The 26347-nt window shown below is 44.1% G+C and overlaps 1 protein-coding gene and 1 pseudogene across 1 annotated transcript; both read right to left on the reverse strand.

The window, feature by feature from the left end:
• The window catches only part of LOC144462605 (uncharacterized), a 346494-nt pseudogene that overhangs the window by 223445 nt on the left and 96702 nt on the right, over positions 1 to 26347 (reverse strand).
• LOC144459393 (uncharacterized) lies at positions 18286 to 25333 on the reverse strand. The gene is made up of 7 exons (XM_078163338.1): positions 25015 to 25333; positions 23701 to 23890; positions 23330 to 23470; positions 22805 to 22900; positions 21975 to 22115; positions 19368 to 21545; positions 18286 to 18764 (listed from the first exon to the last, which is right to left on the reverse strand). Exons 1-6 carry the CDS (start codon positions 25266 to 25268, stop codon positions 20820 to 20822), a joined length of 1548 nt encoding a protein of 515 aa, XP_078019464.1. The 5' UTR covers positions 25269 to 25333; the 3' UTR covers positions 18286 to 18764; positions 19368 to 20819.

A 26347-nucleotide genomic window follows, 5' to 3' on the forward strand; every position in this document is an offset into this window, starting at 1 on the left:
CTAGGGTGACAGGGGACTGCACAGGTGCCCCTAAAGGCACTTAAATCTCCAAAAATGGAGGGAAAAACGATTCCCGATCGCATCCTCTGTGCTGACTTTGGGTTCTGTAGGGTGACGGGGGGGGAGGGGTGCACAGGTCCCCATAAGGCACTTAAATCTCCAAAAATAAAGGGAAAATGCTTTTCTTTAATATTTCATAAACGCTTTGAGCCAGACGGCTGAAAATTTAGTATGTGCATTGTGACCAGGAGTGTGACAAGTGTGCTGAGTTTCATACCTGAGCGACCTTCAGAAGTGTCAAAGGTCACGGGGTATCTGGCAGGAGAGGCCTAATCCTGAGCTTAACCGTTTAACCCTTGACCTCAGCCTAATCCTGACCATTTTTGAATACGTTGCTCAACAGAGGGTGTTGTGCGTGGATTCGCTGGTCCTGTTGCAATACGACCACCGTAGAGCTACTTAGCTTTCAAAAGGCCTACTGGCTTGACACTCGAGGTCATCAATCTATGTCCAAAATAAAGTTCACACACCAAGTTGCAAGTCATTTGGTCCATTTTTGGTCGAATGGCATTCACTTGAAGTTTCCAAATGGCGATTACTTGAAGGCCCGCCCATCAAAAAGTACAGGTCTGAGCGACACCAAACTGACGCCTTTCTGCTCGTCCCAGGCCACTGAACGACATATAAAATAATCAGACTTCCACGACTTTTAGAAAAGAATTTGCTTCAAGCTGGCCAGCTGTGTCAGAGGCTGTTAGAGTGTATGCACCTGACACCCTCTTGAATTTGATTTTGTGAGACATCCAATTAAGAAAACTAAATGACTTGAGGGGCTTGCTTTTTGTATTCTTGTATAGGGGCCCAATCGCATCGTCTGTGCTGACTTTGGGGTCTCTAGGGTGACAGGGGACTGCACAGGTGCCCCTAAAGGCACTTAAATCTCCAAAAATAAAGGGAAAAATGCTTTTCTTTAATATTTCATAAACGCTTTGAGCCAGACGGCTGAAAATTTAGTATGTGCATTGTGACCAGGAGTGTGACGAGTGTGCTGAGTTTCATACCTGAGCGACCTTCAGAAGTGTCAAAGGTCAGGGGGTATCTGGCAGGAGAGGCCTAATCCTGAGCTTAACTGTTTAACCCTTGACCTCAGCCTAATCCTGACCATTTTTGAATATGTTGCTCAACAGAGGGTGTTGTGCGTGGATTCGCTGGTCCTGTTGCAATACGACCACCGTAGAGCTACTTAGCTTTCAAAAGGCCTACTGGCTTGACACTCGAGGTCATCAATCTATGTCCAAAATAAAGTTCACACACCAAGTTGCAAGTCATTTGGTCCATTTTTGTGCGAATGGCAAGCGCTTTGAGTTTCCAAATGGCGATTACTTGAAGGCCCGCCCATCAAAAAGTACAGGTCTGAGCGACACCAAACCGACGCCTTTCTGCTCATCCCAGGCCACTGAACGACATATAAAATAATCAGACTTCCACGACTTTTAGAAAAGAATTTGCTTCAAGCTGGCCAGCTGTGTCAGAGGCTGTTAGAGTGTATGCACCTGACACTCTCTTGAATTTGATTTTGTGAGACATCCAGTTAAGAAAACTAAATGACTTGAGGGGCTTGCTTTTTGTATTCTTGTATAGGGGCCCAATCGCATCGTCTGTGCTGACTTTGGGGTCTCTAGGGTGACAGGGGACTGCACAGGTGCCCCTAAAGGCACTTAAATCTCCAAAAATAAAGGGAAAAATGCTTTTCTTTAATATTTCATAAACGCTTTGAGCCAGACGGCTGAAAATTTAGTATGTGCATTGTGACCAGGAGTGTGACGAGTGTGCTGAGTTTCATACCTGAGCGACCTTCAGAAGTGTCAAAGGTCAGGGGGTATCTGGCAGGAGAGGCCTAATCCTGAGCTTAACTGTTTAACCCTTGACCTCAGCCTAATCCTGACCATTTTTGAATATGTTGCTCAACAGAGGGTGTTGTGCGTGGATTCGCTGGTCCTGTTGCAATACGACCACCGTAGAGCTACTTAGCTTTCAAAAGGCCTACTGGCTTGACACTCGAGGTCATCAATCTATGTCCAAAATAAAGTTCACACACCAAGTTGCAAGTCATTTGGTCCATTTTTGTGCGAATGGCAAGCGCTTTGAGTTTCCAAATGGCGATTACTTGAAGGCCCGCCCATCAAAAAGTACAGGTCTGAGGGACACCAAACCGACGCCTTTCTGCTCGTCCCAGGCCACTGAATGACATATAAAATAATCAGACTTCCACGACTTTTAGAAAAGAATTTGCTTCAAGCTGGCCAGCTGTGTCAGAGGCTGTTAGAGTGTATGCACCTGACACCCTCTTGAATTTGATTTTGTGAGACATCCAGTTAAGAAAACTAAATGACTTGAGGGGTTTGCTTTTTGTATTCTTGTATAGGGGCCCGATCGCATCCTATGTGCTGACTTTGGGGTCTCTAGGGTGACGGGGCTGCACAGGTCCCCATAAGTCACTTAAATCTCCAAAAATGGAGGGAAAAACGATTCCCGATCGCATCCTCTGTGCTGACTTTGGGTTCTGTAGGGAGATGGGGGGGGAGGGGTGCACAGGTCCCCATAAGGCACTTAAATCTCCAAAAATAAATGGAAAATGCTTTTCTTTAATATTTCATAAACGCTTTGAGCCAGACGGCTGAAAATTTACTACGTGCATTGTGACCAGGAGTGTGACGAGTGTGCTGAGTTTCGGACGCGAGCAACCTTCAGAAGTGTCAAAGGTCACGGGGTATCTGGCAGGAGAGGCCTAATCCTGAGCTTAACCGTTTAACCCTTGACCTCAGCCTAATCCTGACCATTTATGAATATGTTGCTCAACAGAGGGTGTTGTGCGTGGATTCGCTGGTCCTGTTGCAATACGACCACCGTAGAGCTACTTAGCTTTCAAAAGGCCTACTGGCTTGACACTCGAGGTCATCAATCTATGTCCAAAATAAAGTTCACACACCAAGTTTCAAGTCATTTGGTCCATTTTTGTGCGAATGGCAAGCGCATGGAGTTTCCAAATGGTGATTACTTGAAGGCCCGCGCATCAAAAAGTACAGGTCTGAGCGACACCAAACTGACGCCTTTCTGCTCGTCCCAGGCCACTGAACGACATATAAAATAATCAGACTTCCACGACTTTTAGAAAAGAATTTGCTTCAAGCTGGCCAGCTGTGTCAGAGGCTGTTAGAGTGTATGCACCTGACACCCTCTTGAATTTGATTTTGTGAGACATCCAGTTAAGAAAACTAAATGACTTGAGGGGTTTGCTTTTTGTATTCTTGTATAGGGGCCCGATCGCATCCTCTGTGCTGACTTTGGGGTCTCTAGGGTGACAGGGGACTGCACAGGTGCCCCTAAAGGCACTTAAATCTCCAAAAATAAAGGGAAAAATGCTTTTCTTTAATATTTCATAAACGCTTTGAGCCAGACGGCCGAAAATTTAGTATGTGCATTGTGACCAGGAGTGTGATGAGTGTGCTGAGTTTCATACCTGAGCGACCTTCAGAAGTGTCAAAGGTCAGGGGGTATCTGGCAGGAGAGGCCTAATCCTGAGCTTAACTGTTTAACCCTTGACCTCAGCCTAATCCTGACCATTTATGAATATGTTGCTCAACAGAGGGTGTTGTGCGTGGATTCGTTGGTCCTGTTGCAATACGACCACCGTAGAGCTACTTAGCTTTCAAAAGGCCTACTGGCTTGACACTCGAGGTCATCAATCTATGTTCAAAATAAAGTTCACACACACAAGTTTCAAGTCATTTGGTCCATTTTTGTGCTACCCTCTGGTCCTGTTGGCCCATAAATGGACCCGCCCTCTATTTCATTTGGTTGTCTTTTTGGCTGTGATCATGCTATTAAGTTACTCGGTTGCACAGAGGTCACTTTTCCAGGGTACATCATGCTCATGGAAGATCTCCTGTCTACACCTTAAAACGTGCTGTATACAACTTTGGGCCCTGTTCTCCTGTTATGGCCAAAAATGGGCCCCATTGAAACCCATTATAAAATGTAAAAAACACACATTTTTACCTGGTGGTTATTTTTTCTCAGAAAGATGATTTCTCTATTTTCATGGCTTAATTCACAACAGGGAAGTCAAAATTTAGGTTTCTGAGCAATTTTTGAAAATTAATTCCAGAATACCATTGTAGCACCTTTGCAAAAAAAAAAAAAAAAAACAGGCAGTGACAGGCTGCTCCCCCCATGCACCGCTGGCAGCTACCTGGCCAGAGACAAGAGGAGGAAACTGGTCCTGTGTGCAAATCATTTGCTTGAATTTATGATTAGGGTAAAGTTCCTATGTGCATTCAAATATACCAGCAGCTAATTGTGAAGTTGTGTTGTCTGAATTTCACCAGCTTGCACATTTGATCAAAATTACCAAATTTCCTTTAATTTAGTCCTAAAATATGGCATTGCAGTAAGTGTGCGCGCATGCCCGCGGGGCGCGTTCATGTGTGGGGGGTACATGTACGCAACATATGCATGTGTGACTTGAAGGGAGTTGACATATTATCTTTATTTGCAAGCAGCAGCTGCAAAACTAAAACTTGTCGCAGCAGCTCCAGACCCGGAGATCCAGGCCGGTTCTACCAGCGGAGCCTCCCAGAGTGCTCGCGAGGAATGCTGTCTTGCTTCCCCGCTAAGATGCGGGAGGGACACCACTGAAAAATTTTACGCTTTTTTCAAAACTCTGATCTAAATATTATCTTCATTTGCAAGCAGCAGCTGTAAAACTAAAACTAGTCACAGTAGCTCCAGACCCGGAGATCCACCCCGGTTCTCTCAGCGGGTGCTCCCACAGTCCCCCCCCGACAATGCTGCCTCTCTTCCCCGCTAAGTTGCGTGAGGCAGACCGGTGAAAGATTTGATGCTTTTTTCAAAACTCAGATCTAAAATATCAGATTACACCGCTTCCTCTTGGTCGATTGAGGTCAAATAAAAAGTATAATGATCTTTGAAATCCCCTCTTTGCGATTTGTGCCCGATGACAGCTCAGCTTGACACAGAAAGTCACGTGATCAGGTCATTAAAAAATCAGACTTCCACGACTTTTAGAAAAGAATTTGCTTCAAGCTGGCCAGCTGTGTCAGAGGCTGTTAGAATGTATGCACCTGACACCCTCTTGAATTTGATTTTGTGAGACATCCAGTTTGCTTTTTGTATTCTTGTATAGGGGCCCGATCGCATCGTCTGTGCTGACTTTGGGGTCTCTAGGGTGACGGGGGTGCACAGGTCCCCATAAGTCACTTAAATCTCCAAAAATGGAGGGAAAAACGATTCCCGATCGCATCCTCTGTGCTGACTTTGGGGTCTCTAGGGTGACGGGGGGGGGGAGGGGTGCACAGGTCCCCATAAGTCACTTAAATCTCCAAAAATGGAGGGAAAAATGCTTTTCTTTAATATTTCATTCATTCATCACTTCGAGCCAGGAGGCTGCTATTTGAGTATGTGCATCTTGACCTGGTGTGTGACAAGTGCGCCGAGTCCCGTACCCCAGCAACCTTCCCAAGTGTCAGACGTGGTAGAGTGGGCACCTCAGTGTTCAATTCGCAATTTAGTCCAAAATGTGAAGGGGAAAAAAAAAAATCAAGAATTATGAAAATGATCTGAATTATGTTCAAATCATGTCCACTTTACATTATTTCAGTCTATTTTCCAAATTCTTCTCGTTTTACATTTTGGACAAAGTTTTTAAAAGCAACATGACACTCTTTTTATTCTGTTTTAATCATGCCAATCTTTGAATATTGTGGCAAGCCAGGGGCAACCTCTGGGTCACCACAGCAGAGGGGGCAGACCCACAGGCTCAGGGCCTGCAGCCCATCAAGTGATCAGAGAGAGAGAGAGAGAGAGATTTACTTGCCTTTCTCCCAAGCACTCAGTTTGGTTGAGGACAAGCAGCAGTCAACATTTCTCTGGTTTCCACATGATTGAAGATCCTCAGCTCACGTGAGATTTGATGAACTTTGATGAACCTCACACCACAATGGAACCATGTGCAAAGTTAATAATGTTTGTGACTCACCTGGTCTCTCTCCCTCCTCTCCACCCAGGGAAGCTGGGCTGCATCCCCCACATCAAGTGTAACTAAATTGAAATCCTCACCACTCTCTCTCTCTGTGCCACCTAGGATTGATATGGCCATGAATCCTTCAGCCACAGGTGGATTATGAGAGAACAGGCCCCTGGCATATGGCCTGGTAAAAGGCCCCTTGTAAAAGTATTTTGAATAGCAATAGGATCTACAGTGCACATACACAGGCTACACTTATCAATGGAGCCATGGTTCCCCCACTTTTTGGTCTGGGGTAGCAGGGTTAGTGGGTCAAGGTCAAATATAACCTATCTACAATAGTTATGGCTATATATCAAGACTATGCCTGCAAGGTCAGTAAAAGTGAACTACTCAAAATGAATAAATACTACAGTTCCTTGTTCAAAGGCTTTGCTTGGTTGAGTAGTTTGTAATGGGTTTGTCTCAATGAAAGCAGTGTTGATGAGCCAGTTATAATTGTAACTAGGTACATCTCAGGATCACACTTCTTGTTTGCCTGGGAGTAGGGGCTTTCTTCCTACCTGTTGCATCTAACTGCAATTATGCAGTGTTATAAGCAGATGCAAAGCATTTATACTTGACCTTGTCATTATAAAATGCTTTATATTGTGAGTATTTAGTGCTTATAATTGCAATTTTAGTGTTATAAGCAGATTATAATTTATCATAAGCATGACTATAACACATTATAAACATGGGATGCATTGCTGCTGTTACCCAGCATTTTATTGATATTAAAAAGAAAATGTACTTTTGAATACTTTTTTAAAAGCAAGTACTCTAGCACTTTAACTCAAATAAAAACCTTGACTGAACACTGACTTCACATTGACCAAAATAATTTAAGGTTTAATGCTCTCTAAGCACTGACTCTTAATGACTTTGTAAATAATTCATGAATACACATTTTGTACAATTTACTAGCAGACAAAGCAGCCAGCAGGTGCAAACCTACAGAAAAAACACTTAACATTTACACCAATAGTAATAAGCTGGTTAGAATATGTGTATATTAAAAATAAATTCACATCCAAACATGAGATATCAACTAGAACATGGTTTATTTCTTTTGCTGAACAAGCACATTACTTATTGTTTGGTTTCTTTTTTTTGCTGAACAAGCACATTACTTATTGTTTGGTTTCTTTTTTTGCTGAACAAGCACATTACTTCTGGGTTGGGTCTCCTCCCAACACTCCTCCAGCTACTGTGCAAAAATAAAAATAAATAAAATAAATAAAAATGAAACTAAAACGGTCTGCCACAGACAACTAAAAATAAAAAGTAATACCACAGAAGCCCCCCAGACAGGGTCAATGGCTAAAGGCTTTTCTCTTGAGAGCTGTGATCTTGTTCTTTACATGGAATTTGACTGCTCTTCAGTCACGCTCTTTTAATGCTTCCCGGTTTGCATTGATGCAAGCAATGCAGTCATTTTTCCCAGGCACTACAAACTTCTCAATGAATTTTTTGCTCATGCTTCTTTCGACAGCTGATGTTTCTTCTTTGGTCCAAGGCCTATTCACTGTTGGGCGGCGACCTACATGAAAATGAGAACCATTTAAGTAATTTCTTTCTATCTATCTATCTATCTATCTATCTATCTATCTATCTATCTATGTCTATAATTTGAGCTCCTGTACCAAACCCAGCTGTTCATGAGGGGCTCACAGTAAATGATCCCACTGAGCTACAGCACATCTTGTATGTATTGTTCATAAACACATGCTGTCCCTCCCAAATACACAAATAAATTAAAATGAAATGTCAGTGCACTTGACTAGTCTTTGTGGCTTGAAGAAATTGTGTTAGAGTTTGAGATGAGACAGCGACAATAAAACAGCTAAATGCGACTTAAGACCTACAACCCCATTACCTGATTTGATCAAAACCTTGTTTTGAATATTTCCTCACCTTTTACAGAAGAAGAGATACCGCTGGATGACACCTCCATTTGGGTTGGGATTTTGGGGGGCAGGGTGTCGCTTGGTCTGGTCTCTACAAATAAAAAACATTTAAAAAGTCAGTACTAAGAAAATAATAAATTTATCTCCAGCCACAGTACAGGGTAATGCTTGTGTGTCTGTGTGTGCGTTTTTTTTGTCAACAGTGTGATGGACTAGGAGTCTCATCCTACTCTCTAATGTGCTATGTGTGAGCTCAGTCCTGCGTGTTCTTTAATGAAGCAATAGGAGAAGATATTCGGTCTCAGTTAATGTAGTTTATTAAGCAGTAAAGGAATAAAATTACAGAGCTCTGGGTCTCAACTTCACGTCCCTGACGAACAACAAAGGTGTGTCAGTTCACGAAGTCTGTCCTCCTGTCCTTTCCCTGACCCAGTATATTTGAGCGTAACAGAGTGTCATTGTGCACGCAAGGCGTTGTCCTCTTCTCATTGGCAGTTCCACTTCCTCCTTCACCACACCACGCCCCTGCCTCATGTTAATCTGACTCCTTCCCGCTGGCGGTGGGGGCGTGGTTCCTGTTTTGAAAGACAAGAGAACAACACAACTCCCTACACGTGCTGTACCTTACTATCTGTATATCACTTTCTATTCTTTTTACCATATATGAAACTAATTATCTAAGCATTGCGGTATGTGCTCCTCAGACTTCATGTCGCTTCCTCTCCTGTACTTCTCCACTTCTGCAAAGCAAACACATTCAGATCAGCTGAAATCATCTCAGTATTCTCATTGTTTACACATCTAAAACTTATATAGTAAAACACAACTTATAGTAAAACACATAACATCATTCTATTCCCAACAGTCCCCCTTTTGGCCTCATAGGACTGAGGCCACTTTTTTTTTTTTTTTTTTTTTTTTAGTCTCAATGTATCCAGGTCCCCCTTTTTAGGTCTTTTGATTACTGCACTTTTTGTTTCTTTTGAAACAAAAAGTTATCACTCCCCCTTTTGGTCTCATACACATGAGACCACTCACACCTTGTCTTCTCCTGAGTCTGAGTCCGAATCTGAATCAGTAGGCGGCTCTCCTAACAGGGTGGCCGTCTCCATTTGAGTCATTTGATATGGTGGGGGCTGTGGATGTTTTCTCTCCACAGCTGTCACTATGATTCTTTCACAGAGTGACCGGATACATGGGATACAACAACAACCACATAATGCTAACACCGCGAGCATTCCCACCAGAGACAAGAATACCGATACCACTAAATCTTTCCACTTACCGAACCACTTCTCGAAGATACCACCCAGGGGTTTATCAATGCCTGAGTGTTCATGCATTTCCTCAGAGAGCGTGCGCAGCCCTTCTAGCGCCTTAGTTACTGACCCGTCCGGAGAGCACAAGTCAAACTGGAATCCTGTACTTTGCCCCATTATGTATGTCAATTCTACTCCACCATACTTAGCTATGCAGGAGTCTGACGTTCCACTCCCTAGTGTGTTTCTCCTGGTTCGGTTTCGTGGTGGTTCTACGGCTTTGTCTCTGAGGGAAGACTCATAATACAACAGAGGTAAAACAATAACACAGGTTAACACAACAACTCCCAACACACACCACTTATGGTGGCGTGGTTCTAATCCTAATAATTCTAATAACAATTTCATTTCTTTATTTTGTATTGCAAAAAGGTAAATATAAACGTGTAAACTATAAGAGTAAATATGGAGTGTAAATGTTCTGCAAGCGAGTCTTTCTAGTATCCTGGCTTTATATTACTCCAACGTACTCTGGGCAAAGTGTTGCTTCAGAGGAGCTTCAAACCTTCGCATTGATCACAGGATATCTCTTCCGCACTTATGCTAAGCTAAATGAATAAATGTCTGTGTGAGTAAGCTGTGTGTGTGGTTTTTTTTTTTTTTAAATCTTTAGTGTCTCTTATGTCCTCCAGTGTTCGGGCAGGTGTCTCTGCCACTGCACACTGACTCCAGTGATACCATGTGTCACCTTTTCCCTGTAGTTTGACGGCGTGGGACGTCCATTCCACGACTTTGTAGGGACCAGTCCACCTTGGCTCTGACCACTTTCGTTTGATCACCTTGAGCAGGACCCACTCTGATGTTGGGGGTTCTTTCACTTCTGCTCCCTCCTGAGCTGTGGTCACCTGTTTGGAGAAAGCTGACACCAACGCTGTTAGTTGGTCATAATACGGTTTGTATTGCATAGGGCTTTCTATTTCTTCTATAGTTTGGATCCCAGCTCCCGGTCCCGGGAACTGGTGTCCTGTTTTTAGTTCATATGGCGTGAACCCCGTCAATGAGTTCACTGAACTCCTGATTGACATTAGAGCTAGGGGTAGAGCCTCTACCCAGCTCATTTTAGTCTGAGCACAGATTTTGCCTATTTTTCCCTTAATAGACTGGTTCATCCTTTCCACCTTGCCCTGTGACTGAGGATGATAGACTGTGCCAAATGTGTGTTTTAGCCCCAATGCCTTCTCTACCTGCTGTAGGTCTTTGTTTTTAAAGTGAGTCCCGTTATCAGATCTGATTCGTTTGGGGAACCCGTGCCTGGGGATATATTGATTTATCAGAAATTTGATTACTGTCTTTGCATCCTCTGATTTGGCAGGTATGGCTTCTGGCCAGCCGGTGTATGCATCCACCGCCACCAGAAGGTACCTGTGTCCTCCCACTCTTTCTATCATGTCTGTATAGTCAATGATGACCTCTTGACCTAGGAGTTTAGGGAGAGGAAATTTCCCCTGGTGTGGTTTCACTGTGAGTCTGACATTATATTCTGTACATATTTTACATTCTCTGATGTGATTCTCAATCATGGCTGGCAGAAAAGGGTGCCACCAATGAGTGAGACCTCGCACCATTTGCATCTTTCCACAATGAGTCATGCCGTGAGCCTCCTGGAGGACTGATCTCATCAGCCCTGGGGGTAACACTGGTCTTCCGTCCGGAGACCTCCACACACCCTCTGTTCTCACTGCTCCTCTCTCTTTCCAGACTGTAAGCTCCTGTGGAGAAGCTTTCTGCTGCTCTGCTATTAACATATTTACATCACATGGTGGCAAGAGATCATGTACTGTTTTCTCTGTTTGTAGCATGATATACTGTGGACTATATCCTGCCTTTCTCTTGGCTGCCATGTCTGCAGCCTCATTTCCCCTAGCGATAGCTGTCCCTGCTTTATCATGGCCCTTACACTTAATGACTGCTACTTGTGCTGGCTTCATCAGAGCCTCCTGTAGCCTCTTCATATCTTTTTCGTGTTTAATGGGAGTTTTTGCTGCTGTTAAAAAACCAGATCTGATCCACTGTGTCATTTCCACATGGATTGCTCCTACAACATATGCAGAGTCTGTGTAGATGTTCACTCTCTTCCCTTCTGACCATTCTAGAGCTGCAATCATTACCTGGAGCTCAGCCAACTGCGAGGACTCTTTCCCTGTCACCCTTTCCGTGAGGACTTCCTCAAACCCTGTTTCTGTCTGTCTCACCACTGCATATGCTGCTTTCAGTCCCTCAGTTGGATGCCTGAAACAGCATCCGTCTGTGAACAGTGTTTCCTCTGCGTTAGACAGGGGCTTCACCTGCAAATCTTCTCTCACCCTGATGTCTTTCTGCACCTTTTCCTCACATCTGTGTGGCTCGCCCTCTCCCATGTTATCTGCCATGTTTACACCTTCATGTGTGAATGTTATGTGTGGTGCATTTAAGATCTTTTCCAGCCTCGTCTGTCTGAGTGATGTCATAGTAAATGCCGCTGAGTTTACATATGCCACTATGCTGTGTGTTGTTAGTACAGTCAGTGCGTGTCCCATCACTATGTGTGCTATTTTCTGCAAAATTTTTGCCACTCCTGCTGCATGTTGTGTGCACGGTGGGTGTCTATCCTCGGTTGGGTCTAAGGATATGCTTACATACATCAGCACCTGTCTGCCTCCCCCTTTTTTCTGAAAAAGCACACCAGAGGTGGTGTGTGCCTTTTCAGAAACGTCAAGAAAAAATGGTAGCTTGTAGTCGGGGATGGCTAGATCAGTAGCGGTAGAGAGTGCCTGTTTGAGGGAGATAAATGAGGTTTCAGCGTCAGTGGTCCATACCAGGGGAGCAGTAAGATTGCGCATGCCCTGTGCGTTAACCATGGCACGCAAAGGATGGGTTAGTTCGCCATAAGAGGCCACATAGTGCTTGCTGTACCCTGTGAGGCCCAAAAATGACAACATGTCTTTCACGGTATGTGGTTTTGGGTGATGCAGAATCGATTTCTCAGAGGGTGAGAAATCCACCTGAGGAATTTGGGTGCGGATCCAATCAGTGAGTTGCATTAACCTCTTACACATAGGGCCCAAGTCTTTGGCCTGATGTTTTGCATGGATTGCCAGAGATATGTGAGGGGAGGATTCTTCCTCCCCCTCATACCACTGTTGCTGTTCTGAATCGAGGTCAACAGCTGCAGCCACTCCCTCATTACCCACCAGTATACAGAACGATTGTATATCCCACCTGTGACCTTCAATTTCATTATAAAAGGCCTGCTGATACATTTCATCTCCTTTTCTATCATAATAGAGTGTTACATGGAAGGGATCAGGAGGAGGTGTGTAGGGATTTAATGACTGAACCCAAGGGCGCCACGACTGATAGAGAGCGCAAATCCCAGGAGTTGCTGTGGTGTTTGGCTCGAGGAGGCCCCAGTAGATATCTGCCCACTGTCCTTCAGCTGTGGGGGATGTGTCTGCAGATAACAACATTTGTGAAGATGAATGCACAGTTGACAATGAGCAGTTCACAGTGTAGCCGTTTGGGAATGTCACTATCAGTCCGTCCGGGCTGCACAGGATGGAGGCTCCACACTTTAATAACACATCTCTGCCCAAAAGGTTAACAGGGCATGCCATTGAGGAAACAAATGTGTGTGGAAATGTCTGATCTGCTTGGAGTATGGTAGTGGTGAGTGGTTTTGTGAGTGGCAGATTTTCTGATTGACCCGAGAACCCAGTTAATTCAACCGCTGATGATGACATGTGGGTAGCAGACACAGGGAGGTTTAATGTGGAATACCGTGCCCCCGTGTCTAACATGAAAGGCAGTTCTTGATTCAGTACTTTCAGTCGCAGTCTGCCAGCCCCTCCCGCATAGGGGTTCTTGGGCCCCGTCAATATCCTTGGGAATCTTCCCAGGTCATCAGAGGATATTGACCCTGCGGAGCGACACTGGCATTGGGTGCTTGATGCACATAATCTTGATAACCTCCCCTGTGCGGTCCCTGATATCCGCCCCTGGGGGATCTGTTTCCACCACCCCTGGGAGGTCTGAGCTGCCCGCCTCGCATCCGGTGCATCCTGTCCTCCAACCACTCGGGGTCAGCGTTACATGAGTGGGTCTGGTGTGGACAGCGTTCCCGCCAATGCGATGGGTCTCCACAAAGGAAGCACCCCCCATCGCCCTGACCCCCTCTTGGGCCGCCACGATTTCCCCCCCTGCCTCTGAATCTTCCTGTACCACCTCGGGAGCCGCTCCAATGGGGAGGGCGAGGTTCTACCCCCTCAGGGGTTGGAAAAAGATCTGGGGTAACTGTGGGTGATGGCTGAGGCTGCTGAATCATTTGATTGGTTGATTTTTTGTCTTTTTTCACATCGTTCGTTTTACGACGTGCATCCTCCAATTGAAGTTTGAGCAGCTGAACCTGTGCTGAGTCTGTGCTTTCCTTCTCTTCCGCCTGCTTAGCTCTGTGTCTTTTCATGTGGTGTGTGAGGTGTTTCTCCCACTGTTCAGTGGAACAGCCAGGAAGGTCAGGGTTGTTTTCTAATGATTCTTTTACCTTCGTGGGCAGTCCCTCTAACACGGCCTTTCTGAACAGGGTGGTTTGTAGGTCACAGGACCCTGGGTGTACTCCAGCCACATCTACCCATGTGTTCTTACATCTGCTAAGGAATGCTGCGGTGTTTTCGTCAGGTTTGATGTGAAATGTGAGCGTGTGCATGGCGCCAGACGGAATGGGAAACTGTTGTCGCATGGCCCGACCAATAGCAGTGGCATGGTGGGCGAATGGCTCTTTATCTGCTAAATTAACTGTTTTTGCCAGCGTCTAAAGTGCAGTTAAATCCCAGCTGGAGAGCTGTTGTCCCAATAGCGCTCTCCAGTCCCCTAATGCTAATTTGTGACCCATGGTTTGTTTACAGAAATGCTCCATCCAGGGGCCTCCTCCCTCTAATGGCGGGGGCATCTTATCTAGGATGCAGTGCATATCCGTAAAGGAGAAGGGTTGGTATACCTCTCCTCCTCCTGGGGTCTTTTCCAGGAGTGGCATGGCGAATGTTTTTGGCTTGTTCTTATTTTGTCGGAGATTATAAGGAGAACGTGGACGACCTGAACGTGAGCTCGCAGCACTGTGTGGCATTTTGATTGATTTCATTATTCCTGTTAGTCTTACAGCCTTTGTATCATAGTCACCCTCAGAGTCTGACCCTGACCATCCTTGACTTTCCTCATCCTCCATCTCCTCTATCTCAGAACACTCCTCTGGTTCTTCTATCCTTTCCTCATTTCTCCTTTCTCTGTTGCTTCTATCTGACCTCTCTCTTTGTGCCCTCAACTGAAACACTGCCTCTGCTAGTGGTCTCGGCTCCTCCTCCGTTGCTTCCACTTTAGGGGTGCTGGAGGAAAGAGGGCTCTGTTTCATGCTTTTCTTGCTGTCTCTGCTCTCTATGCTGCGCACATCATCCTGCATGTCCCTACTACTGTCTGCGGATCTCAGAGTCTCCTGATGCACATTCCGCGCGCCCGCCACAATACTCATCACGTCCTGTCTCAATGCTTCCACCTGTAGTATTCCCTGTCTTATTTCCTTCATCACTTCCTCTTTGGCCTTCACATACTCTTCTTCTCCTATCACATCTGTATTAAGCACACCGTCTTTAATCATCAACATTGGCATTTGCATATTCTTCCCTGAATATGGAGGGGGAATTGAAGCTGTGGGTGTTTGGGGTAGCTCAGGATACAACCTATTAGAGGTGGGCTCTGGTGGGGGTGAGGCTGGATCCTTTGCAGGAGCAGACAGAGGTTGCTTATCTCTGTTTTGTTTTTTGTGACTTTTGTCTGTGTTTTTCCAATAGGCCATGGCTGTAACTGCCATCTGATGGAGCAGAGCTCGTTTGCGCTCCTTCATTTCTTTCTGATTTTTCCATTTTCTCTTTATAAATTTAGGTTCATTCTCCTTTTTAGCGTGTTCTTCCACATCATTTTGTGCTTTTACTTCTGCAGCCTGCAATTTCTTTGTGACGTTTCCCTCCTCATCATCCCCAGGCAACTCACCTTGTGCCTGTAATGCCTTCCACAGCTCATCAAACTCTCTACCAACTTCCTGTCTCCGCTTATCCTCTACTCCTGACAACAACTGTTTTCTAATTTCCCTAAACTGAGTTTTTACCAGCATGGGAGGGCAGCCTCCCTGCTCGCGACAGTCCCTGTCGAATTCACCGATCATCACGTTTCTCTGTCCCTCTTCCGCTCTGACTTGTTTCTACCAGTAAGGTACTGCTGCACACAATAAAAAACAAAAACAAAACAAAACTATACACAATGCTTTGTGCCAAGTGACCGCTCTACAATGCAGTACACGCGGGCTTATTATTCAAAAAACAAAACTGTACACAATGCTTTGTGCCACGTGACCGCTCTACAATGCAGTTCACGCGGGCTTATTATTCAAAAAACAAAACTGTACACAATGCTTTGTGCCACGTGACCGCTCTACAATGCAGTTCACGCGGGCTTATTATTCCCCTTTTATCGCTGTGATTTCGCTGCTTAAGTTCCACCAGTTGCAGGCCGACACATCCAAGCTTCTACACCACTCTCCTAGGAGGGTGCGGGATGCCTATGGCTCGGCGACAACTAGCTTCTATCTTAAGGCAAAATTACACAGCTTCCTCTTTTTCTTCCCCACAGAACACGACCACCGCTCAGGCACTGAGAGAGCAGGAATTTGAGTCACCTCTAATAGACTCTACACAACTCTCTCGCCCCGTAAAAATAGCTGGTTGTCGGTAAGCCACCCACAAAACAATAACCCCTTAAAAGACTTATTTATTTACACTCCCAATATCAGGGTGGTTCTGCGGACCATTGAATAGATGTCTCAACATGAGTGATAGTATTCAGTGTTAGGGATCACATGGAAAACACTCCCCTGCCCGCAGAACTCTGTAACCTCTTTTTTGTGTTGTAACAATCTACACAAAGGTCTTTCAACCTCAGACAACCCGTGTCTTCAGACTATATTCTCAGCTGTCCAAGGAGCAACCTTATGGGTTTCCCCCCGAGCTTATCCACCTCAGGACACTCGTCTTTTTCTTTTTTAGAGATTAGATGGAAAACCTAATCTCAGGGCTTTTCACCCGACTATGTTTCATATTTAGGAGTCAAATTTATGATTTTCTCCAGGGCCTTTCACCCGACTATGTTTCATATTTAGGAGTCAAATTTATGATTTGCTCCAGGGCCTTACACCCTGCCCCGGGGCATTTCACTTTTGTGTTTTGTTTTAATTTTATTCCTTTACATTTTAGACTAGGAGACTTTAGTACAATGACAACACAAGTTTTAGTGTTTCCAATTGCAGAACTTTGATAAAACAGGCGTCTGCTTACCTTCTTTTTAGGCCGCGGCAAGTGTTGTCACGATACTGCTGTCCTCCGCTATTGAATGTCTTTTGTCCCGTCACTCCTCCGGGTTCATCACGTCGGGGTCACCAATTGATGGACTAAGAGTCTCATCCTACTCTCTAATGTGCTATGTGTGAGCTCAGTCCTGCGTGTTCTTTAATGAAGCAATAGGAGAAGATATTCGGTCTCAGTTAATGTAGTTTATTAAGCAGTAAAGGAATAAAATTACAGAGCTCTGGGTCTCAACTTCACATCCCTGACGAACAACAAAGGTGTGTCAGTTCACGAAGTCTGACCTCCTGTCCTTTCCCTGACCCAGTATATTTGAGCGTAACAGAGTGTCATTGTGCACGCAAGGCGTTGTCCTCTTCTCATTGGCAGTTCCACTTCCTCCTTCACCACACCACGCCCCTGCCTCGTGTTAATCTGACTCCTTCCCGCTGGCGGTGGGGGCGTGGTTCCTGTTTTGAAAGACAAGAGAACAACACAACTCCCTACACGTGCTGTACCTTACTATCTGTATATCACTTTCTATTCTTTTTACCATATATGAAACTAATTATCTAAGCATTGCGGTATGTGCTCCTCAGACTTCATGTCTCTTCCTCTCCTGTAATTCTCCACTTCTGCAAAGCAAACACATTCAGATCAGCTGAAATCATCTCAGTATTCTCATTGTTCACACATCTAAAACTTATATAGTGAAACACAACTTATAGTAAAACACATAACATCATTCTATTCACAACAAGTGTCATGCCATAACTACAGTACACTATCAATTTATTAAACTTAGTTAATGTGTGTATCATGGGCTAAAGAACACCATTTCCCTGGAAAGTGTGGTCCCCACAGGTGACCACACTGACCCATGGTCCTACAAGTTATGGCAGGGAGTGGACACTGTCATCTACTTAACAATTCCTTATAGTTAGTGTGTGGAGTGCCTAGCCCTTTAGAAAAAGTGGTTCTCAACCTGTCAATCAATCAATGTCAAGGACCCACGAATTAATCATTTTGGGACCCTGTTAATTTTAACTGTAGGGGGGTACAAAATAAACCAAGTACAATGTCAGTTACACTCCACAAAGACCCCTGGGGGTCTCCACACGCTATGCCGAGAAACACCGCTTAGATGGGGTATATCATGCATTCTGTGCCATTCATGCTTTTCGTGAACCAAGTGGATTACTTTGAAGTGGACAATAACTGGACTGACTTACTTTTTTTTTAAAAACTTTTATTCTATTGGACATTTTAACAAAGTGGACACTTTAACCAAGTGGATTACTCTGAAGTGGAATATAACTGAAATTTACTTTTTAACTTTTATTCTATTGGACACTTTATTCCATTGTACACTTTTCAGTGCTGCTATAGTAGATATTGCTGCTATAAATAAGTATATTGTAATATAACATCACCTGTGCACTACTTGTAAATATGTAGATATCCTTGCCTGGGTCCTTTCTTTCTTCTTACTACACCCGCTATATCCCATCCCCCCAGTGCCCCACCCCACCCATCCCACCTCACCTCTCATCTCTATATTTCATGACAATTACAATGGCAGAGTAAATGGAGTTGAAGAATTTTGCACATTGTTTTACGGGTATTAACCTGTGATGTGACAATAGAGTTTTCCGATTCTGATTCATAAGTCATACTTGTGGTAAGAATATATCGCACATCAGAGTTGGACAATATAAAAAAATCACAATGTGTCACATTTGACGCTTCTATTTTAGCAGGGTGACACCAACAGGGCTTACAGATATGCAACATTTGTCCAAATGCATGATCTGTGAACAGCTGTTAGGAGCAGCTAGCATATTTAGGCTAAGTTAGTCCCTGTAGGAATAGCCACATCTCAACGCTGATGCATTACCTATAAAAGTTACATATACCCGACAACACATACCTGACACGCCCTCTGTCTCGCTGTCTTCTCCTCCCCTGATCTCGCTGTCTTCTCCTCCCCTGATCTCGCTGTCTTCTCCTCCCCTGATCTCATTGTCTTCACATTCCCTCATCTCGTCTTCTCCTTGCACCTCTTCCTCGTCAGGCGTCAGTGTTGGTACAGACTCTATGGGATTAAGCAAAATTAAAAGGTAATATAAGTGAATCTGTTTTGTTAACTTAAGTGTTAAATAAATAGCGCTATACTGTGATAAATTGGTATAGTGTGTTTGTTCAGGGGTCTCCATATCTCTGCAGCTCTTTAGTAAACGAAAATTCACTTTTTTCAGGTCGGGACACCAATTTTATCCAATCAGGAGAGAGAAATCAGACAAGATACAGGATAAACAGGTGAAATTTGAAGTGACAACACAAAGACGAAGAAAAAAATCAGACCTGGAACACTATAAAATTGAAGCTGATAAAGGGGTTGTAGCTGATAAATTGGTTCTCTTTCCTGATTGGCTGAGATTGGCAACCCACCTGAAAATGTACTTTCTGGAGCTGGAGAGCCCTCTGTTACAGAACAAACACTCTATAGCAATGATTGCCATCACATTATAGAGCTTTAACCTTCAAAGAAAAAGTTTTTTACCAAAAAATAGCACTATTAAATGTACACTATTCCAAAAGGCTAAATAATTTTGGTAAATGATGCACATTCCTATAACAGTCTATTTCAGAGAATTAATAAACAATTGGGTCATGCAGAGAAATGCTGTGTACATACCGTCTGGGGAGATGTCTATCTCGTCAAGGTTCATCCCTATATAGTCTCCAATCCGTCCCTGCTGCATAGCAAGTAGGAGCTTGCTGACTTTGGCAATTTGAAAGGTGTCCAGCTTGAGTCTGTAGAAGTTCTCATGGATCCTAATATTGTGGCCGAGGTACCTTGCCAATTGATCACGGTCTGCGTCTTTGAGATTCAGTACACTCGACAATGTTGCAATTTGTTTCCGCAGCTCTGTCAAGCGAAGGGCTTCAGGGTTTTTGGCACCACATTCATTTGAATATTTTCGAATGCAATCAGAACCTCGGAGATAGGTGTCTTTTTCTGGATGTGCAAACAAGACAAGATGTTGTTTTTTTTAACAGCACACTCCTTTCGGTTATTGCACAGCAGTTCAAGTGCTTCTTCAGTCTGCGGAGTTAGTAGTAAAGGAACACCTTGGCTAAGCTTTCCTGGCAGTTCAATCCGAGTGAAATGTGAGAACATACTCATCTCGTTGGCTGTGAGGTGCTGTTTGACTTCTTTAATAGGCACTGATTTCTTTCTTGACTGAAAGAACTTCAACTCCATCTTAGAGACTTCACCTTCCCTTCGGCGGTTGAACAGTATTACATTTGCCAAAACAGCCTCACACAGCCGTTTCCAGTTAGCTGCTGAAACCACCTCTTTCAATTCCTTGATGCCTTGGGTTATCTCTTTATCTAGATGAGCATGAAGAAGTCTAACATCATCTGTAAATGGTAAGAGCTTGGGAGCATTAAATTTGGCCTCCCTGAGGTCCCTCCTGCCATGACCTGACATGTACACGCCCCAGTGACTATCATAAATAGTGGAAAATGCAAGGTACCGCTCTGCTTCTGCATGATCCAAGTTCTGCAGTGCTTCGGCTCTTAAGTACTTTGCCACGTTGTTCAATCCAGTACCCAATTTACCATTAAGACTTGGAATTTCGGACTTTGATGTCGTTTCGTCGAAACCGACTACGTGACGTGCAACTTTAATGGTCTCTTTGAAATTCTCAGGGCTCACTAGGTCTTGGATTGTCTTCATAGTTGTTATATCTCTCGCTGCCTTTATCATCCTACCAAGACTCCTCAGCTGTTGTGTGACAGTCTTCTTATTGCCAACTGTGTCAGTACTACTACCCATGACCTTGTTCATTAAATGGCAGCCAAAACCCCTGATCGCTGGATCAGTTTTGACAATATCAGTGACATCATCTTGACGCATATTCTTGGTCAGATCGTTAAACATTTCAGATGTGCCTGAAGGTGAAGGTTGTTCCATAGAGCAGGCGGCCAGCACTCGAGTTTTAGAAAACGTCTTCTGTGCCCCTTCTTCAGATGGTCGTTGATCGCACTTTCTAAGATGTTTCCACAATAGTTTTCTTGCAAAAAGGCCAAGGCAGTAGGTACAGTGCACATATTCTTTCTCCGAACTGTGTGTTCTGGGTCACTTCTTTGCGATGAGGCTCCCTTGTCCACTCCTGAGTACAGATGCATTGTACTGAAAGTTGCCACTGCTTCTTAGAAAATTCAAATGACTTTTTCTTTCCTTTGAACCCTTCTTGTAACTTAAAGCCTTGGCAACTTCAGCCACAGTACTGTGACGACGCTCCAAATGTCTTGCATATTTATTTACTGAAGTTTCACAATATTGGCAGAACTGCTTTTTGTCATATATCCTTTTCCCATCTGACTTTTTGGAGACTGTATGAACAGACACAGATGGAGGAGACAGTGGTGTATCACCATCTTCCGTACCAGGAGGACTTTTTGATGTGGTAGGGATGCTGCTTCTTGTTTTCCGTGAACCTGGGGCTCTGCACCTGCTCCCTGATGACACTGTATGGCCTTTCTTAGTGGTCCTCTTTTCTTTGGCCTTCTGTTTGGATATGAGATCAATCGTGTCATTGAAGAATTCTTCAGGTCCATTCGAATCATCTGTGCTGTCCTCACATTCACCTTTAGGTGGTATATAATCATCTCCCATGTCTACGCTGGAGGAATCCCATTCTGATTCATCACCCAACTGATCCAATGTGCCATCCGACTCCAACTCGTCTGAAGAACGATCCACTGCCGAGTCATCTTGCTTTTTAATGGGCCGCTGCCAGTGCTGTCCTGATGTCTTCCGTTTTGTCTGTGTCTGTTCTGCCGCCTTTTTGTCCACGCTTTTCTGCAGGGGGTAAAACAAAGAAAGAGAAACTCATGACTGAAAGTTCTTCTTAAACCAAGTCACAATCTGTGATTTGTCAGACCATGTGAAGAGCGCATGGTGATTCCTAAACAACTACCACAGTGCAGAACTACTGTATGTTGTTTAGACGTTATCATTCTAAACCTATGTTCTGGTCTTGCCGTGGTATCACAGACTTGGTGACGAAATCACAGACTGAGGCTCTTAAGCTTTGCCTAAATGAAAATTCCAATCATCAAAATTAACACGCTCTGAAAATGACTGAAGCCCACCCATATAACCCACTTAACACAAGGTCTGCAAAAGCTTTTGAGATTTCGAAGTGTGCCCTCTTCCGGATATGTCTTAAATCTAACAAAAAAGACTGGAATTACACATAGCAAATGAGACCTTGAATCCATGTCCCACCTTGTCACGGGGCTCTGGGCAAGATGAAATGCCTCCCACAGTAGCTGGAGGAGTGTTGAGAGAAGACTCCGTAGATGGAATGGTGACCATGTCCAAAACCGCACTGTCAAGCTGGGTTCTTGGCGGAACCTCTGCTGGCTTCTGCAAACACAATACAAAAGCATGTGGTCCCCGCTAGTTATGACACTGCCCTGTGAGAGTAAACAAGTTTCTGCCTGACAGAAATAGGCCGCTGAACAAGAAGGAAAACAGGCAGCTATTGAACAATAGTGTTTGGCCTTTTAAGGACGTTGCACAAACCAGTCAACTTTGCACATCTGAGAAAACATTGCACAAACGTAGTATATTGGCTTGCACAAACTGATACATGCCTTGCAAAATCAGTAGATTTATGTGGAACACTTGAAACTGAACTGTGTAGAGTCTGGACTATACTTTTTTCCGCTAACCAAGTGGACTACTTTGAAGTGGACTATAACTGGACTTTTAATCAAGTCAATTCACATGCGTGTTGGAGTTGCCATGCGCTGATCTAAGAAAAGGAACAGCAGTCATATCAGTTGAATATAGGCATCTGTGCTGGATTGAATTTTAACCCAAAACTATAATTTTAAGTCAGGCGGCTTCAGCTCAATTCATACTCTCATGCGACGGTCGACCTACAAACCCACCACGTGTCGCTGAAAACAGCCCACCAACAAGCCCACCACATATCGCTGTGGGTTTGCAGGTTGCCTGTTGTCTGTGTGAGACAGCGTCACGGACCGAGTATAAAGTAGGCTTTACTGAATAAATTTGTGAATTTCATGCTCAACCTCCAAATGACTTACAGTCTTTTGTTTCTTTTTAATGGGCCGCTGCCAGTGCTGTCCTGATGTCTTCCGTTTTGTCTGTGTCTGTTCTGCCGCCTTTTTGTCCACGCTTTTCTGCAGGGGGTAAAACAAAGAAAGAGAAACTCATGACTGAAAGTTCTTCTTAAACCAAGTCACAATCTGTAATTTGTCAGACCATGTGAAGAGCGCATGGTGATTTCTAAACAACTACCACAGTGCAGAACTACTGTATGTTGTTTAGGCGTTATCATTCTAAACCTATGTTCTGGTCTTGCCGTGGTATCACAGACTTGGTGACGAAATCACAGACTGAGGCTCTTAAGCTTTGCCTAAATGAAAATTCCAATCATCAAAATTAACATGCTCTGAAAATGACTGAAGCCCACCCATATAACCCACTTAACACAAGGTCTGCAAAAGCTTTTGAGATTTCGAAGTGTGCCCTCTTCCGGATATGTCTTAAATCTAACAAAAAAGACTGGAATTACACATAGCAGTTGAGACCTTGAATCCATGTCCCACCTTGTCACGGGGCTCTGAGCAAGATGAAACGCCTCCCACAGTAGCTGGAGGAGTGTTGAGAGAAGACTCCGTAGATGGAACGGTGACCATGTCCAAAACCGCACTGTCACGCTGGGTTCTTGGCGGAACCTCTGCTGGCTTCTGCAAACACAATACAAAAGCATGTGGTCCCCGCTAGTTATGACACTGCCCTGTGAGAGTAAACAAGTTTCTGCCTGACAGAAATAGGCCGCTGAACAAGAAGGAAAACAGGCAGCTATTGAACAATAGTGTTTGGCCTTTTAAGGACATTGCACAAACCAGTCAACCTTGCACATCTGAAAAAACATTGCACAAATGTAGTATATTGGCTTGCACAAACTGATACATACCTTTCGCCGTGGCCAGTCATTTCCTCCATAATCATAGGAAATTTCTTTGCCTATACTTATGGGCTGGATAGCGAAGAGGCAAATGTGACTCTTCTTATCAACCTCCACTAGCCTCATCCTACTATTTGGGTTCTTGTGGTCGTCATTAACGAGCCGACCAAGGGACCCATCTTCTTTGGCGCCATCAATACTAAAACAAACAACATCATCCAGTTTCTGAATAAGCGGTGACATTAAAGCAGTCAGGCCAAATGCAATTCTAACCTACACAACCAGCAGTACAAACTGTTTTAATCTCAGATAAAACAATTTGCACAATTGAATGCAATTGCATTGAGATCATTGTCAACGTGATGCATTGTGAGCTTGTAGATCTGCTATTTTCACTTTTTACCTGTAATTGTGAACATTTTACTTAACAAATCTTCTCTTATGGGGGTCCCTGACACATAAGTTGCGTTTTCACCGCAGGAACTTCGGGGTAATTTTACAGGGCCCGGTGCCGTTGGTGCGTGTCTCCACTGCAGGAACTTCCCCAGCAGGGCCATTTACAGGAACCTTTACGGGGCCGAAAGGAGTCCCTGCCTCGGGGTAGGTACTCAGATTGGCCCCGAAAAACTCCCGGGTGGGGCTTGAGATTTACTCTGTGCTGATTGGGTGGACTCAAAGCGGGATGTGATGCCAAGACAAAGCCCCAAAATAAGCAGAATTTTTAAAACCCAGCGTTGTTAAAAAAGCATCTTCACAGCTGAAAAAAGAGAGAATAAGTCAGTAAAAGACGTGTGAGAGTAGTAGTAGTAAAAAAAAGTATGATAAATACGAGATTACACGATGATCGAAACCGCAATTTAAAAACTCAGCGTTATTAGAAAACCTCTATACTGCCAGAAAAACAACAACAAGAGCAGTAAAAAAAAAAAAAAGTTGCACAATGACTGCGCAATGATTGTTGCACGTCGCTGCCAGAGCCCGGCGGGTCATGGTCTGCAGTGGAGACACGGCCACTGAGAGGGCAGAGTGAGAGGACGGTTCCTGTAAAGTCCCCCCCCCCCCCCCCCCCCTTACCAGGAACTCCTGCAGTGGAAACGCACCTAAATGTTTTTTGATGGGGGTCCACGGCCAAACACATATCAATGTAGGGGTCCTTGACATGAAAAAGTTTTTGAAAACCATTGGGCTAAACAGTGGATTTAAGATGGGCACATTATGAAATGAATTATGAACCCAGCATTATGAAATGCAGGGTGAGAACAGCAGCATGTTGAGCAGCCAACATTTTCCTTTTTTTCCTGGTAGAGTGAGATGTAAACCTACCACAGAGACTTTCCAGCGAGGTCGAACATGAAAACGCGTTGAGTAGGTGTGTATACCTCTCTCCTCCTCTGTGCTTCCGTGTCAGAGATAAGGTCACCTCTATACTCAAGGATGAAGTCACCTTGGTTGAAGGGTCTTTTGGCAAATACTCCACGCCCTGTAACAAAAGCGGCAAAGTTTATGCAGGGGTCAGGGGAAAAAGTAATATGACCTGGCTCCCTGACTTCAGTATCATTGCTGAGGCTCAAAATCATTGATTGATATACTATTGATATACAGGTAATATTGGATTCAGATTTATACTTTGAGCAGGGCTCTACAGTGCGAGCGATTCACTCGCATTTGCCCCTAAAAAAATATGTGTGCGAACTGGGAAAATTATTTAGGTGAATAGTGTGCAAGTCAAGATCACAACCTATTTTATCTGCCACCGTTCAAAAACTACAAATCCCACAATTCTCTGGCCGCGACGCAGGCGACAACGCCACACTGTTACCTGTTGTATATTGGCCTCAGGCTTGGCCGATTGTAGCACTACAGAGAGTCAAAGAGGAGCGGTGTGGGACTGTTTTTCTTTTAAAAAGAAGTTACTGCACAGCGTCAGGTGTGCAGAACCTGTGTTGGTGCTGCTGCTGTCGGGGCCAACACCGATCCATATAATTAATCAACCACAAAGCCGTGTACGATTGCTGTGTGGCTAAAATGCTGACAGCCAGTGAGTCTAACAAGTCAAATATCCGCCGACACAAAAAATAAAAAATAAATAAAAAATGCCATGAACACGTCGCAGCGGAGCAGAGAACAGTTGAATTTACAGCTGAACAGCTGACATGTGGTAATATAAACTTCATATAATATAAACTTCAACCTCAAAGCTGTCTGTCCTCAGACTGTCCTGACCTGTCCCTGAACATCACACAGAGAGAACATGGAGCTGTGTGACAGGTTGTGTTTTATTTACATCAGGCTGATAATCATGATAATTAATACATGCAAAGTAACAAGCCTGTAAGCTTACCAAATCAGATGCTTCTGTGATTTAAGTAGTTAAATTAAAAGATGTAATTCATATTAGTTCAAGCATTATTTAAAATCATAACATATAGGGGTGACCAAAGGCTAATTTATGCTTAATGTGTCAAATATTGTGTTGATCATAATACAGAACAAGTTATTGCTTGTGTCTGTTGATTAAAAATATAATATTTACATGTCTGTATATTCTGGGTCACATTAGAAGTGTTTAGGGTGTTTTTACTGTTCTTAAATGTAAAAATGGGTCACATTTGACCCTCAACATTACTCAAGGGTTAACCCCTTAAAAGCCACCTGC

The sequence above is a fragment of the Epinephelus lanceolatus genome, chromosome 3 (genome assembly GCF_041903045.1).
Source record: "Epinephelus lanceolatus isolate andai-2023 chromosome 3, ASM4190304v1, whole genome shotgun sequence".
Classification (NCBI taxonomy): Eukaryota; Metazoa; Chordata; class Actinopteri; order Perciformes; family Serranidae; genus Epinephelus; species Epinephelus lanceolatus.

Excerpts from the sequence above, each read along its gene's own strand:
- LOC144459393 (XM_078163338.1), bottom strand. The coding sequence starts at position 25,268 with ATGATTTTGAGCCTCAGCAATGATACTGAAGTCAGGGAGCCAGGTCAT. Across the intron at positions 23,471-23,700 it reads ATGACTGGCCACGGCGAAAG|AAGCCAGCAGAGGTTCCGCC; the intron begins GTATGTATCAGT and ends TTGTGTTTGCAG. Across the intron at positions 22,901-23,329 it reads GCTCAGAGCCCCGTGACAAG|AAAAGCGTGGACAAAAAGGC; the intron begins GTGGGACATGGA and ends TACCCCCTGCAG.